Here is a 14,397-nt window from a genome sequence, read left to right on the forward strand (position 1 = left end):
GATACGTGGGTGTACGTGTGTGGGTTTGAGTTTTTCTCTCTCTGGGAGCTGGTCAGCCCCTGGCTGGACTCTGGGGGGCCCTCCGAGGAATAACCTAGCCTCTGCCTGGACCCTCACTAACGGTGTGCCCTATTTCTGTTCTGGAAAGACCCGGTGTGAGCGAATGGCACGTTCTCAGCCTCGCCGCCCCAGGGTACCTCCTAAGCAGGGCCAGGTTCCAGCAGACAGCACAAGGGTGTCAGAATGGGTGAGCGGGGGCCCCAGAGCATGGGGAGAGGGGTCTACTCACCAGCTTGGGCAGAAGCCCCTCCTGCTGACCTCCGGGCCCCATGCCCGTGCTCTGTCCCTGGTGCCTGGCCACCCCTCGGACAGCCTCCTGCCTTTATCTGCCTGCCCTTGGCCTGGCCCCCACCCAGTGACTTCCTGTCCACGCCCCCACAAGCTTTTCCATGACATGGTCTTTGGTGGGGGGGGGAACCAAGGAGATCAGGAAGGCAGGAAAGCGGCAAGAGCCAGCCCTGGAAGAAAGAGGGGGAGGAAGGCTGGGGGTGCCTGGCAGCCCACCCCCAGCAGCCCAAGCGTCTGCGTCCCACACACCCACACCCAGGCCGGCCTGCCACAGACCCACCGTCTGGAGGGGAGCGAGAGAAGCCCACACACCCTCGAGCCCGGCGGCAACGAAGGCAGGGCCGGAGGTGGGTTTCTGGCCCCACACAGCACGGCCGGCCGCTGAGGCCCCGCCATCTCTGCTGCAACTTGGGGCTCTTGTCAGTGGCTGGGATCCACTCGTCACTCCCTCCTACCGCCGCCCACATGCTGATTTCCGCCCCGCTCCCCGGTACTACGAACACATGGTGGGGGTGGGAGGCGGCTGCGGAGGCTGTCTCTTGAGACCCAGAGCCCCAGGTCCAGGCGGCCACCCAGGGGCCCGTCTAGCAGAGCCAGGAGCTGTGCCCTCCTAAATCCGGCACTGAGCCCGGATCGCCGGGAAAGCCCAGCGCGAGACCGGGGGTGCCTGTTGTGCTGTGGAGAAGGCCAGGCCCCTGGACTCTTCCTCTCCGTGGTGGCTCTCTGCACCTCGGTCCCAGGCAGGGCAGCGCTCAGGTGCCCCTCACCCATCAGTCACGGCTTCGTTTCCCTGAACTTTATTTTATAAAACGTACAGAGTGAGTTGCAGCGGTAACGTCTTTCCTTAAACTGAAATAAGTTACGACATCTCCGTAAGCAAGGCCACGCGAGGCGGGAAGAGGCTGGGTGGGGGCGAGGGCAGGAGGGCTCAGGCTCGCTCAGGCTCGCTCAGGCTCGCTCGCGGAGGCCACTCTTCCTCATCACTGCCGTCAGGAACAGCGTCGGTCCCGAAGTAGCGGTCACCGAAGTTCCCTGGGGAAGGAAGCAGGCCCTCGTGGCGGGGATTCCAGCTGCCAGCCCCCGCCCCCCCCCCCCCCCCCCAGCACCGCTGACCGGCCCTGCGCCGCCTCACCGATGCCAGGGATGATGCGGAAGAGGTCATTGACGCGCTTGTCCACAGCTGTGGTGAGGATCCTCACTTGCGGGAAAGCATACGCCACCGAGTGAACACCCATCTCCGCCATGAGCAGCGACAGCAAGAAGATCTTGTCCTCCGGCACGTCGTGGTCCTGCACGGTACGGGGCCGGTGAATTCCAAGCCAGCCCTGCGGCCGGCGGCCCCCTCCAACCCACTCACCAAGAGCACCCGCACGGCCATCATGGCTGCAGCGCCCGTGGACACGGTGCAGTCCATCAGGATGACATGGTCGTCACTAATGTCCTTGGGTAGCCGCAGGTAGTGGAGCTGCGAGGAGCCGGAGTCGGAGCCGGAGTCAGAGCCGGCACAAAGCCAGGGCTGCCCTCCGGACTCTCCCCGCCCCGGATTACCACCGCCTCCCCCCGCCCCCACCCCCCCCCCCCCCCCCCCCGCCCCGTGCCCTCCAGGCTCCCTGCGCCCCTTGGCCCCTGCCCTCCAGGCTCCTTCCGGCCCCGCACCTCGGGCTCCCCAGTGAGCTGGTTGGTCTGGATGAGGATAGTGCCTATGCGCACGTCTTTGCACACGGCCCGCAGCGCGGGCTCCATCGTCTCACCGGCCCGCAGGATGGACACGCCAGTGATCTGGGGGCCCGGGGGTGGGGGGCGTTGAGCTGGCCGGACCTCCCGCCTCGCCTCCCCGGCTGCCCCAGTCTCGCCCCCCTGGCTGCGGCCCCGCCGGTACCTGCTTCCCCGCATAGCACTTGCCCGCGTAGTCCTGCCCCTGCGGGGTCTGCACGACGCAGTCCTGCGCACAGAGGGGGTGGGGGCGCTCGTGAGCACGAGGGGCCGCCCACATCCCGCTCCCCCGCAACCCCCCCCCCCCCGCCGGTCCCCACCCCGCCCCGCACCTGGAAGGGCAGGAAGGAGAGCGCATGCTCAATGAGCAGCCGCATCAACCGCTTGGAGTAGAAGATGAATTCGTCACGGCTGGTCTCCTTGTCCCTGTGGGCCGGTGGCGTTAAGCAAAGGGGTGGGCCGCCAGGGGCCACCTCGTCCTACAGAAGGGCTCTCACCTGATGATGGTGTGCATGCCTCGCACCTGCGGCGTGCTCTCGAGGACACTCAGCGTCTGAGGCAGAGGGTGGCACTGGTGCGCCGAGGCCAGTGCGGCCCTGGAAACACAAGCCAGTTGGGGGACTCAAGAAGGGGTGTCTCCTCCTGGCGCCCCATCCTCCCGCTCCGACACTGTGTGTGGGGCAGATGTGAGGGGGACAGTGGGGCGTGCAGAGTGGGGGCCGCCGCCTCCCTGTGGCCGACCTGGAGGGAGGGCCCCACCCCCGAGATACGCCCGCCAGGCGAAGGCAGAGCAGCTGACCTTCAGGTGGGAAAGCGAGGGGCTACGGTGTCAGCCTCCCCTCCCAGCCCCAGTCCCCTCCGGGCCTTGCTCGGGAGAAAGCGAAAGGGGACCAGGCAGCGGGAGGGAGAAGGAGTCTCAGCCCCCAGGAAGGGCGACTGGTCCCCAACCCCAGAACATGTCTCTCTAGGCAACAACTGAGCTTCAGGGCCAAACTTCACCCTGACCCTTCCCTCCAGGTGATGCACCACCCTCTCAGAAGACAGGAGCAAATCTAGCTCAGGGCCACCCCTGCTGCACCAGGTCTGGAGCGGGGAGAGGAGGGGGGAAAGTGGGGAACAGAGGGGGCGGGGCAGAGGGCAGAGCTGGGGGAGGGCGGGGCAGAGCAGAGGGGGCGGAGCAGAGGGCAGAGCTGGGGGAGGGCGGGGCAGAGGGCAGGGGGCGGGGCAGAGCGGGGGTGGGCGGAGCAGAGGGCAGGGGCGGGGCAGAGCGGGGGGAGGGCGGAGCAGAGCAGAGGGGGCGGGGGAGAGCGGAGCTGGGGGAGGGCGGAGCAGAGCAGAGGGGGCGGGGCAGAGCCGGGGGAGGGCGGAGCAGGGGCGGGGACAGCAGCCCCCCTCCCCCAGCAGCGCACAGCACAGCAGCAGCACAACCAGAGCGCACTCTGTCCTCACATATCCCAGCGCAGCTTCCTCTGCTCGCCAGGTGAAGAGTACGTTCGGGGAGGGAACAGGGCAGGAAACCCAAGGGTTTACAAAGAGGAAAAGAACAAAGAGAAAAAGAGCATTTAGCAAGGGAGCGCGGGCAGCCCCTGCAGCCTCCGGCTAGCTGGCCTCAGAGAGAGAGGCAGGTGGCGGGCGACTGGGGGACCCCTGGAGGCTTTGCTCTGCGAGGCACGGCCCCCGCCCAGAGGCCTGCCTGCCTGCCTGTCCCCGCCGACCGCCCACCAGCAACACTTCCTGGGGCTGACAGAGGCAAGCGGCCACCAGCCACCACTTCCGTGGCTGGCCAGAGAAGGGGAACTGGCCGGCAGCAGCATTTGGGTGTTTTCTCAAGTCTGAAACCCCAGGAACTGTATTCTCACAACAGAGGCTTCCAGAGGGCCTGACAGGACAATCCCTGCAGGTGCCCTGGTCTGGAGGAGAGCCAAGCAGTGATTCAAGCGAGGGCAGGACACTGGAGGGGCCAGTGACTGGCCCTGGAGGCATTCCCAACGCAGCAGCTGGGGCTCCCAGTTGTGAACCGGGGGCTCTCCTGGTGCTTCCCGATCCCACAGAAAGCCTGGGCTAAAGGCAGGTCATTCATTCATTCATTCATTCATTCATGCTGAGCACTGTGTGGGGTAGGTGCTTCCTCTGCTCCCTTGGGGCCCTGGTGCATTCAGAGCTCCTGGCTCTCTCTCTCTCCAGGGCCAGATGGGCAGGGGGCCAGGGGGCTGAGGCCTCACCACCATCTGTGGGAATCCAGACCGGACCCTCAGATCAGGCAAAGGAGGTATAAACCCAGGCCCTCCCTCTAGCTTCTGAGGGGCAGGCCTGTAGCCACTGACCTGGGAGGCACCCAACAGGGCTGGCTCAGCACAGCTGTGCCCTCTGGCGTCAGACCCCATGCAACCAGCCCCATGCTAGGGAGAGGCCTCCAGAGAGGTCTGACCAGGGCACAGTCAGGGCTCTGTGTGACCTTGGGCGAGTTCCTTAACATCTCTGTGCCTTAGTTTCCTCATCTGCCAACAAGGACAGGCAAAAGCAGTGTGGGGGCCACCACACTGTCCCTTCCGTGCCTGGGGCAGGGCTGCCCAAGGGTGGGCATGAGAGGAGAGGACCCTCCCGCCTGCCCAGGTGACAACCCAAATTCTGAGCTGCCTGTGGATGTTGGAAATGCCTCCGTCTGTGCAGACAGGTGTAGGAAGTCTTACCTGACACTGAGCTCACGCTGCGGCAGCAACACAGGGAGACACAAGGGAATGGGGTGGCACGTCAGTGATGGTAGCGCTGCTCACCTCGCAGTCACCGGACAGCACAGCCCCTCGCCACCGTGCACCCTGGCCAGCTGGGCCACCCCCACCCAGGAACGGACCTGCCACAGCCCCACCAACGGATCATCCGAGGCAGCTGCCAACCATGGGAGGGAACCAGCTGTTACGGCTGTGACCTGGGCACCCTCTGGACTGGGCAGTAAGAGCCAGGACTCCTGGGGCTCTGTTCCTCATTCCTCAGACTTCCAGCACCCCATTACGGAGCCTGCCCAGAGTGGTGGGCAGTGCCCTTAGCCAGCCCGGCGCATGTAAATTCAGGTTGGGGCACCCCTCCTGGAGTGTTCGGGACACAGCACCCAGCACTGACACCCAACGGTCCCTGGAAGCTTTGGGAAGAACAGGAGTGCACCCTTCCACTCAAGGCCCAGCTCAGGCCAGAAACACCAGAAGGCACCTGTACACTCCACGCTTCCTCAGGGAACCCAGCTGCCTTTGGCCAGCACAAAGGGCCGGGGGCTGGTGGGCAGCAAGGCTGACCGAGCAGGCCTGGGACACTGGAGGGCCAGAACGTGGCAGGGGACAGTAAATACACGGGGGCTGCAGAGCAGGTGGCTGTGGATGGTGGCTGCAGGGAGGCAGGGAGTGGGGCCGGGCGGGCTGCAGGTACCTGGGAACCTGGCCCAGCTGACTCACCTCCTCTAGCTGGCTGTGCATGTGCTGCACGATCAAGTCGATGGCCACTGTGTTCCCGCTCCCTGGGATGGGACAGGACAGGTCAGGAGGGTGACACGGGCAACCAAGGCCTCCTCTGCCCACATCCCCAGGGCAGGTGGGGTCTGCAGGCTCACCCCAGGGCACCACGATGTCTGCCACACGCATGGTGGGCTGGATGTACTGGTCGAAGGCAGGTTTGACGAACTTGTTGTACTGCTTGATGACGCCCTCAATGTCTCGGCCTCGCTCGCTGATGTCCCGGCGCAGCCGTCGCACAAGGCGGATGTCAGAGTCTGTGTCCACAAAGATCTTCATGTCCAGGAGCTGGATGGGGAGAGCCGGCTGCTGAGCGGGGCGTGCCACCGGCAGAGCCAGTGTGGGCGACATCGGGACCAGTTCCTGCAAAGATCTCTGGGCTGTGCGCCGACCTTGGGGCACCTTGAGGGTCTGGCTGGTACCTCTGGCTGGCAGTGTGCGTGGCTGTGGGGGCACGTACACGTTGCGCGGGGGCGCTGTCCACCAAGGGCTTCAGCCAAAGGCCACTGGATGGGTACTGGTTCCTGAGGCAGGTGGAGCCGGCACCACGACCGTGGGTCGTCCGCTATCTACATGCCCTCACACACACCAGGGGACTGGGGACTTGTTCCCTCCCCACCACATCCCCCACCATGGTTCTTGGGCTTGGTGAGTTCAGGTCTGGCCTAGAATGGGCGGATGTGGGGCTGGGCACTGCTGTACGGTGGGCAGCGGAGTTCCCTGAGCCTCAACCCAAACTCGCTGGCCTCAGAACTACAAGGAACCAGGAGCACAGCACAGCTGGCTGTGAGCACAGGCCTCCCCCGATGGGCCTCAGCAGGGGCAGGAGAGGGAGCCCCGCACAGCATGGCCTGGCGGGATGGATGCGGCTGTGCACGCCTGCCAGGGGTCAGGGGTGCACCACGCAGACGGCACAGACACAAGGGCCCGCCTCCATCCCAGGCAAGAGCACGCACGTGCACACACGCAAACCTGCACCCACCACCCCAAGGTCACTCTGACCTCAGTGCCTGCATGAGCCCCAAAGAACAGCAAAGGAAACACAGACATGAAGAGGGTGAGTAAGGATCAGAAGAGAAAGAAAACACAGTAGAGGCCCCGGCCCAGGGCTTGCACCCCCACCTGGAAGGGAGCCCCTCCTCAGGCTGCCTCCCCCACCAAGGGCATTTCCAGTCTCTCTGTGGGAGTGGCGGGTCTGCTTGACCCAACGTCCTGACTGGCTCCCCACAGAGTAGCCATTCCTCACCCAACACCCAGTGACTGCACCACAAGGACGGGACAGGTGGCCATGCACCTGTCAGAGCCAGTGGCTTGGCCTGCTTGGAGGAGGCAGGTTTGAGGTTAGAACCACGGGGGGGCAGAGAGCTGAGCCGGGGTGGGCGTCCCCGGCCGTCAGCCTCGAGCCCCACTCTCACCTCCAGCAGTGTCTTGTCAGCAAAGGCCATGATGCCCTCGAAGATGATGACGTTTGCACCATAGAGCGTTTTCTGCAAAGGAATCGTGCAGTGGTTCACCCTCTGTGCCCACCGTGCTCCCAGGAGGATAGGCACAGGCTGAGCCCGGCGGGCCTACCCAGTCTTTCTTCCGGCTGTGGGTGGTGAAGTCGTACACGGGAACCTTGACACTCTTGCCCTGCTTCAGCTTCTTGAGGGTGGACACAATGAGGTCAAAGTCAAAGGCGTCTGGATGGTCAAAGTTGAAGTTGTTGCGGGCAGCCTGCTCCTGCTGCTGCGTGGTGAGCACCTGTAGGGGGAGCAGGCAGGGGCTCTGTGCACCCCTCCCCGCCATGCCCGGGGCCGGGGCCGGGGCGGGGGCTCCAGGCCCCTCTGAGGACATGGCCTGCATGTGCGGGAGTGCTCCTCACCTTGTAGAAGGAGTCCATGGACAGCAAGACCACCCAGGGCACGTCCAGGGCCTCGATGATCATCCTGGCCACAGTTGTCTTCCCGGAGGCGCTGCCACCTCCCAGGCCTGCGGGAAGGGGCAGAGTGACCCTGAGCAAGGGCCGCCCAGCCATCCTCCCAGATGGGTTCCCTGACACAACTGAGGGGCACGAGGCTGCTGACATCAGTGGAGCTGCTGCTCAGGTGCTCGATGACAGGTCCTGCCTGACCTCCCCCTCCCGCCGCGGGCCTTGCTCACCGATGGCGAAGGCCTCCTTGGACTGCGTGCCATGCTCGTTGTACCAGGGCGGCCGCCCGGCTGTGTAGATGGTGCGCTTGCTGGTGCGCAGCAGGGGCGGCTCAGACTTGCACTGGCTGGTGGTGCGCTTCCGGGGCGAGCGCCTGGTGCCCACAGCCGGGAGGAGCCTGTCCAAGGACTCCGCATTGCTGCTGCAGAGAAGGAGTACACGCTCGCCTCTGCCGTCCTGTGTCGGGCCTGGCGTGGCCGCCGTGGGGCGCAGCCCCCCGTGCAGGCACACGGGCACGGCGCGGGGCGGGGGGCAGACTCAATTGGGGCATACACAAAAAACCACCCGCAGCCCATCCACAGGGCTCTGGGCCTCGGACCGCCACTGCCCACACAAGTTCGGAGGGACAGCAAACACAGGGCAATGAGGACCGCCACCTTGGGCCTGGCTCCTCTTTCCTCGTAGGCTGGGCACCGGCTGGCTCCATAGGGCCCCTGTCCTTTCAGGAGATGAGAGGGGCACACCAATGGCAGTCAAGACCCCGTGAAGGACTATGTTTCCTCCCAGGACACTCTCTGGGCAGTCCTCTTGTTTTATATGATCTGATCCCTGCCACCCCGTAGGGTACACAGGGAGAGGGGCTCCGGAGAAGGAAGCCGCTGGCGGGAAAGCTGGGCAGGGCGGCAGAGTGGATGGGTGCAGGAGGAAGGCCCTGCACTGGGAGGCCTACAGGGAAGCCCTTGCTTCTTGCCCTCCAGCACGCTGCAAACTCCGGGCAGAAGGCAGCGGCCCCCAGGGGCTACGAGCTGGAAAACTCAATCCAGGGAAGGCACGGACGGCATCTGTGTTCTGTCCTGCCCATGCTGTACCCCTAGTGCCGAAGGGACATGCTGATGTCTCTGTCATTTCAGAAGGGGTATGGTGTGACTGCTGGCCCAAGGCCTCAAATCCCAAGAGCGGCAGCTCCAGGGACATTCAATTTGGCTGAGTGGCCCAGCTGGGAGGCAGTGTCTGCCTGATGCCTGCTCAGAGTCTGTGCTGAGAGGCTTGGACACAAAAGCCTGGTGTAAAGATGGCTGCAAGGCCAGGACAAGCCCAGGGAGAAGGCATTTCTGGCCACCACATAAGAGAGAGACTGGGCTGGCCAAAGCATCACCTTGCTGACCTGCTCCCGAGGCTTCAAGGCAGGTCATGGCCCAGCACAACTACTGACAATCTGGGCAGAGCCCCCGGCGGGTGGGAAGACAGGGCAGGGAACCATGTGACGTGCTGGGCAAGTCGGTCCCTGCAGAACGCTTTCTGCAGCACTGCCTGTCCACCCCTGGTCCAGGACCCTGGTGATGAGTGCTGCTCACAGTACTAGCAAGAGAGCCGGGGATGAACAGAGACAGGGAAGGCGTCGTGGAAGTATGGCTAGGTGAGAAAGTCCGGTGCCATGAGACACGAACTCATTTATATATTTACATAAAACCGCCCGCCTGCACACGCCTTCATTTAAGGGTGCGTGAACAAAATGGGGCGCACAGAGAGGGCTACGGTCTGTGAAGTCTGCTGCCACCCCTACAGCCAGCAGTGTCGGGCCGCGGGGTGCCTGGAACCGGGTCGCAGACCCATGCCCCGGCAAGGGTGCTGCCAGCTCACCCAGGCCTGTGACAGTGCCTTCCTGCCTCTGGAACAGCCTGCAAGAGCCGGGAAGGTGGGGTGCACACGTGTTGGGGGTGGGAGGAATTAGCTGAAGCCAAAGGCGTGACAGGTAGTGCTCGGGAGCCTACTGGTGTGTTGAGAGGACAACTTCAGCAGCAAGAAACCACCCACCACATGACAGGAGACACGTGGCCGCATCCTGGGGGACAGACAGCACAGGACTGCCGCTGCTCCTTGCCAGGACAGCACAAGGAGCCACCGCTGGAGGTGATTAGCCTGTCTGTGTGCTCAGTGTCACCTCTGTGGCTCTGGAGACAGCAATCTGGAGCGAGGACAGCCCTAGGCACTGTCACCCAACAGCAAGCACGTGGGGGATTCTGCCCAGCATGGAGCCACCCCAGCAGTGCCGTCCACACGCCCATTCAGTCAAACCAGAGAGGGACACGGTGAGGGGGTGGGGAAAGCATGCACCAAGCAGCAGTATCTCCAGGACCTGGGCAGAGGGCAGTGCTGTGTGATCTAACCCCGGACGTATTCGTCTAACCACACCGAGCACACGGCCCCCACGGCTCACCAATGTGTTGCCCTCCCAAGCAGGTGGCCCGCCGCTCGCTCTGGAGATGACAGATGGCCCATTCGGGAGAGTGGAGCCAGCCCTGCGGTGGCCCTGGGGGTGACGGTGGGCAGAGAACAAAGTCCAGCCCCGTGCCTTCTGCGAGCACACTCCAATGTGGAAAACCTGACTTGCAATGGAGGAAGTCCTCCCCATCTCAAAGAACGCACTCTTGTGCGCTCGTGCTGAGCATGCCCACGCAGGACCGCCTCGGGGCAGCGTAGGCCTGGGGTTGGCATCGCTCCCGTCCCCTGCTTCTCACCCCAGCGCAGTGGCCTGGCCTCTCCAGCAGGAAACTCAGAGTCCCTATTTGTGAGTGTTCATTGTACTACTGAGGTAATGACGGCCACCACCACTGACAACTTCTGAGGCTCATGCTGCCAACAGCCTGGGACCATTCCAGGGAAGAGTACCCGTGCGCCAGGAAGAGCTGAAAGTAGGGCAGAGAGAGCTTTGCCAGAAACCCGCCCCGTCTAGGGCGCCGCCCCATCTAGGGCGTGTGATGGGCCGGGAAGGCATCAGGCTGGGTCTGCAGCCAACTCCAGCTGCACTGCCTTCTCCAAAGCCCCGTCTCTCTCTGGGAATCAGGGACAAAGCCGCGCTGTGACCTCAGAGCAAGCTGCACCCCATTTTCTCAGCGACGCGACCTTGGAAATGGGAACATCACACAAAAGATCTCATTTCTCAGTCAACAGATGGTCGGGGTGCTTCTGGCTGCAGTGACAAAAGCTAATCTCAAACCAAAGGATTATGAGCCACAACAGAGACTCGCCTGTAACAGGCAGCCCCAAGCAAAACCAGACCCTGCTGGCGGCCAGCCCTGCCTGGCCCCTCGCGAGCACCTACCCGGCCTGTTTCCCTACGTCGATCGGACACACGCTACATGGGGCTGCCAGCGGCCAAGACACTGCAAAGGCAGTTGCCTCACTACAGCCGCGGGGGACAACAGGCCTGCCACTCACCTGCCTTCTGCTCCGAGGGCCCAGCATCCCGAGATCCTGATGCCAGGGTAAGCTGGGGGGCTGCTCATGGCTGGGACACAGGGGACAGTGGACAGCAGGGTGATCCCAGGTGTCTGCAGGAGCATCTCCACAGGGCCACTTAGACCCACAGTGGCCCCTTCGGACAGCTCAGGAGACGCCTGAACTGTCCCTCCATGTGTGGGCAGGAAGTGCTGCGGGTGAGGAGCTGGGGTTGGGTCCGAAGAGCCTCCCGTGTGGAAGGAACGGCACTCACTGCCGGCCTCAGAGGCTGAGGCCACGGGCATTAAGAGGATCACCCGGCTGGGGGCTGTGCACTTTCCCGATATTAATAGCACTGACCCTGCTGAAAAGAACAGTGTCCTGTGGCCCTGGCAGACCTCAGGCCTGCCCTGGCCTGTGCACCGGCTGGTGCGCTGCCGGCCCAGTGCTTGCTGAGGACCACAGTGCACCCCTCCTAGAACACCATGGAAAAAACTCCAGACCCCAGGCCTGCTCGGGACTGTAAAACCAATCCTCTCCTACACCCCTACAGAACAGGGAAATCTGAGGTCTCTCCTGGCCAAGTCTTGCTGAATGTCAATGCTGCGCCGAGCGTCACACTCTTGGCCCCAAGGTGCCTTCTAGAGGCATAAACAAACCTGAAACTCTATCCACCTGCCCCACCCCCTCCAGGGGTAGGCTCCAGTTCATCCCCCAAGGCCACCCAGTGCTGCGTGTTCAGCCAGGGGAAACAGTCATTCTCTAGCCTGGCAGCAGGAGAAAGAATGGGTTCAGCCCCAGCCTCAGCAAGGGTGGGCCAGCCAAAAGATCTTTACTGCAGTGTGTGAACCGGTCTGCATCCCTAGGTCCTCAGCCTCCTTTCCAGCTTTCCTGCTGGCTTCTAACAACACGGAGGCTCAGGGAAGAGAAGATTCCAGATGGGGCTCACACACCTGAAGAGGGGCCGCTCCTGGCCGCCCAGGTAACAAGGGTGTGTCTGTCTCCCTGTCCAGAGGCACTTGGAGGCAGAACTGTCCAACTTTGCCCACAAGAGCTTCCCCCTCCTGCTCCCTGGCCTGGACAAGCAGGCAGGGGCTGGCCCACACTTGGGAGGCTGGAGCTGTCCTGGACAGGGCTGCAGAGTCGGGGCATGCAGCACCAGGGCCTTCACTGGTGCCTGACACCCTGTCCAGGTTTAGGAAGTTTGCCGGATGAGTCAAATGAGGCTGGATGGAGGAGGGAGGAGCCAGGCCCCAGTGGACCCCAGACTGCTCAGAGACAGAGGTGTCAGGGGATTATTCTCAGGGCAGGTAGAACACTGGGGGGCTGCAGCCTTAAAGGAGCCAAAAACAGGCTCCAGAGACTTGCACAGCCCCTACCCCATTACCCTGGAAACCTCCCTGCAGAAGTCCCTTGTTCCTGCTGCTCTGGGCGGGTCCAGCCAGCCTCCCTCCATTCCCATAGCTGCAAACCCACCTCCACCCGGCCCGCACCAGGAGACAGCCCCAGGGGTTCACTGTTATCACCACCATTCTCATTTACCCATCAGCATGTCCAGTGCTAAGGGAGTTGGAGTCTCTGTCCTCATGGAGCTAACCCCCTAGAGGGGCAAGCAGATAAAACACAAGGGCAAAGTGGACAAACCATACCAATGTGTCCGCAACGACGTGGAAGAAGCTGGAAGGGTGGTCGGGGAGAGCCTTAGCTCAGGGGCACTGGCACATACACCTAAAATGCCAACCAGACCCAGCTCCGGGGCCCTTGGGGGGTGTGCAGGGACTGTGGGGGCAGCACAGAGGAACAGCCCTCAGGACACCAGCCAGCATCAAGGGACAACCGTGAAGTCCAGAGGCAGTTCCAGGGTAGACCCCATGGGCCTCTGGAGAAAGCGCGCTGGAGTCTCCACTTACGGCTCCCAGGTCCTGGCTCTCTTCCTACGACCTACGCTTCCCTGGACATCATGGGGGGGGGGGGGGCACCCAAGCCCACTACATGATTCTGCACGCAGGATGGGGCCCTGACTGCAGCTGCCACCTATCTGTGTTCTCAGGGAGTGCTTTTCTCAAGGGCTTACCTAGCTTTATCCTCTCTGATCTTGGGCTACCTCAAAGATTCTTTGGAACAAGCAGGTGTCACAGACTCAAGTCCTGTGCCAGGCATATAGTCACTTTTTGCTGGGCAGGTGTGAGATGGGAAGGACACACAATGCTCCTCAGGGCCTGGGCAGCCTCCTGCGATCTGGCGGCTCCTGAAGGAGAGCTGTCATCGCCGGGCAGCCTCGCCTCATCCCTTACCCCCCCCCCCCCCCCCCCGCCCCTCTCCTCCCTCCAAGAAAGAGGTTGCCCTGGCACCCAGACCATTCTGGAGGAATCCAGGCACACAGCATTTCTGCCTTGGAGAGATCACCCAAGTCCCGAGATGAGATGCCCGGGCTGGAACCGTGGTTTCCTTGGACCCCCACAACCTGCGGCCCTCGCAGAGCCTTCCTGAAGCGACAGTTTAGACCCGGAAGTGCAGGGGGCTGCTCCGGATCGCGGCTCAGCCACCGCCCCCTGGTGGGCCTGGCCCCAGGAGCTCAGTAGGAGCCCATTTCCTCTTGGCCTCTTCCATCTCCCCAGTCAGGGTGACAAAATGGCCCTGCCCCCGCTCTACCCTTCCAACTTCAACTCTTGCAAAGCCTCCCCAGAGCCTGGCGGCACGGCACAACAGGTGGGGCAGGCGGAAGGCAGCAGCCACGATCCACCCCAGACTCACGAACCCTGGCCTCTTAGGTGGAGCAGAGCCTGAGTTCCGGCGGATTCCAGAACACACCGACCACCTCAGATGCTCCAGCCCAGGGGTCCTCGCCGTCCCCTCGGGACAGACAACAAAGTCCACGCCAGCTACGTGCAGAATCCGCTTTATCCGCAGAACCTCGGACTGGGCGCCCGGCAGGCCCTGCCCATGAACCCGGTGCCGCCGGCCATCGAGGAGCGGCGGGGCGGACACGGTCTCACCTCCGGGCTCAGCGCCGCCGGCCCCGCCAGGCCCGGAGGAACCTCCCACCGCGGCCGGGGCCCCCCCGCGTGTCCAGACCCAGCCCGTCGAGGTCGCCCTGCCCGCAGGCCGACGCCCCACCGCACCGCGGGCTCCGGCTCACACGGCGGACGCGAGAGGGCGTGCGCGGCCCCCAGCCCGTGCTCGGCGGGGCGCGCCTACCGGTCCTCGCACGAGGCCTCGCTCCTCTCCGCCGGCCGGTCGGGCCCGTCTCCCGCCGCAGCGGGCGGCGGAGGCAAGCGGGGCGCGTCAGCAGAGGCTGGGGGCGCCGCCATGGAACTCTGAGGCCTCTCCGCGGGCCGCGTCTCCGGGGCTGGCCGCCGGGAGTCGTAGTTCGGGGCTTTGCGCCGCACGCTCGCTGGCGCGCCGTGCGGACTACAAGTCCCACAAGGCCGTGCGGCTGTGCGTGCCGGGACTCGTAGTCCGGCCTCACCCGCTGCGAGCGGGCGG

General features: G+C 63.8%; 1 protein-coding gene across 6 annotated transcripts; it reads right to left on the bottom strand.

Moving 5' to 3' along the window:
• Nucleotides 1-1,129: 1,129 nt before the first annotated feature.
• Nucleotides 1,130-14,357, bottom strand: UCKL1 (uridine-cytidine kinase 1 like 1). Of its 6 annotated transcripts, none has more exons than XM_078443842.1 (15): nucleotides 14,110-14,357; nucleotides 7,704-7,891; nucleotides 7,426-7,532; nucleotides 7,134-7,304; nucleotides 6,977-7,048; nucleotides 5,660-5,849; nucleotides 5,505-5,566; nucleotides 3,511-3,530; nucleotides 2,559-2,657; nucleotides 2,394-2,487; nucleotides 2,228-2,290; nucleotides 2,005-2,127; nucleotides 1,706-1,813; nucleotides 1,481-1,637; nucleotides 1,130-1,380 (listed from the first exon to the last, which is right to left on the bottom strand). In XM_078443842.1, the coding sequence occupies exons 1-15, from the start codon at nucleotides 14,220-14,222 to the stop codon at nucleotides 1,277-1,279; spliced, it is 1,671 nt and encodes a 556-aa protein (XP_078299968.1). In that variant the 5' UTR covers nucleotides 14,223-14,357; the 3' UTR covers nucleotides 1,130-1,276. The 6 variants fall into 6 exon arrangements, with proteins under 6 accessions (XP_078299968.1, XP_078299969.1, XP_078299966.1 ...); XM_078443843.1 differs by lacking the exon at nucleotides 3,511-3,530 and adding an exon at nucleotides 4,752-4,768; XM_078443840.1 differs by having other exon boundaries at nucleotides 7,704-7,894.
• Nucleotides 14,358-14,397: the final 40 nt, after the last annotated feature.

This window comes from Panthera onca, chromosome A3, assembly GCF_046562875.1.
Source record: "Panthera onca isolate mPanOnc1 chromosome A3, mPanOnc1 haplotype 2, whole genome shotgun sequence".
NCBI classification, from domain to species: Eukaryota; Metazoa; Chordata; class Mammalia; order Carnivora; family Felidae; genus Panthera; species Panthera onca.

Excerpts from the sequence above, each read along its gene's own strand:
- UCKL1 (XM_078443838.2), bottom strand. The coding sequence starts at position 11,216 with ATGCCCGTGGCCTCAGCCTCTGAGGCCGGCAGTGAGTGCCGTTCCTTC. Across the intron at positions 2,291-2,393 it reads TCTCCTTCCTGCCCTTCCAG|GACTGCGTCGTGCAGACCCC; the intron begins GTGCGGGGCGGG and ends CTCTGTGCGCAG. Across the intron at positions 1,381-1,480 it reads CCGCATCATCCCTGGCATCG|GGAACTTCGGTGACCGCTAC; the intron begins GTGAGGCGGCGC and ends TTCCTTCCCCAG.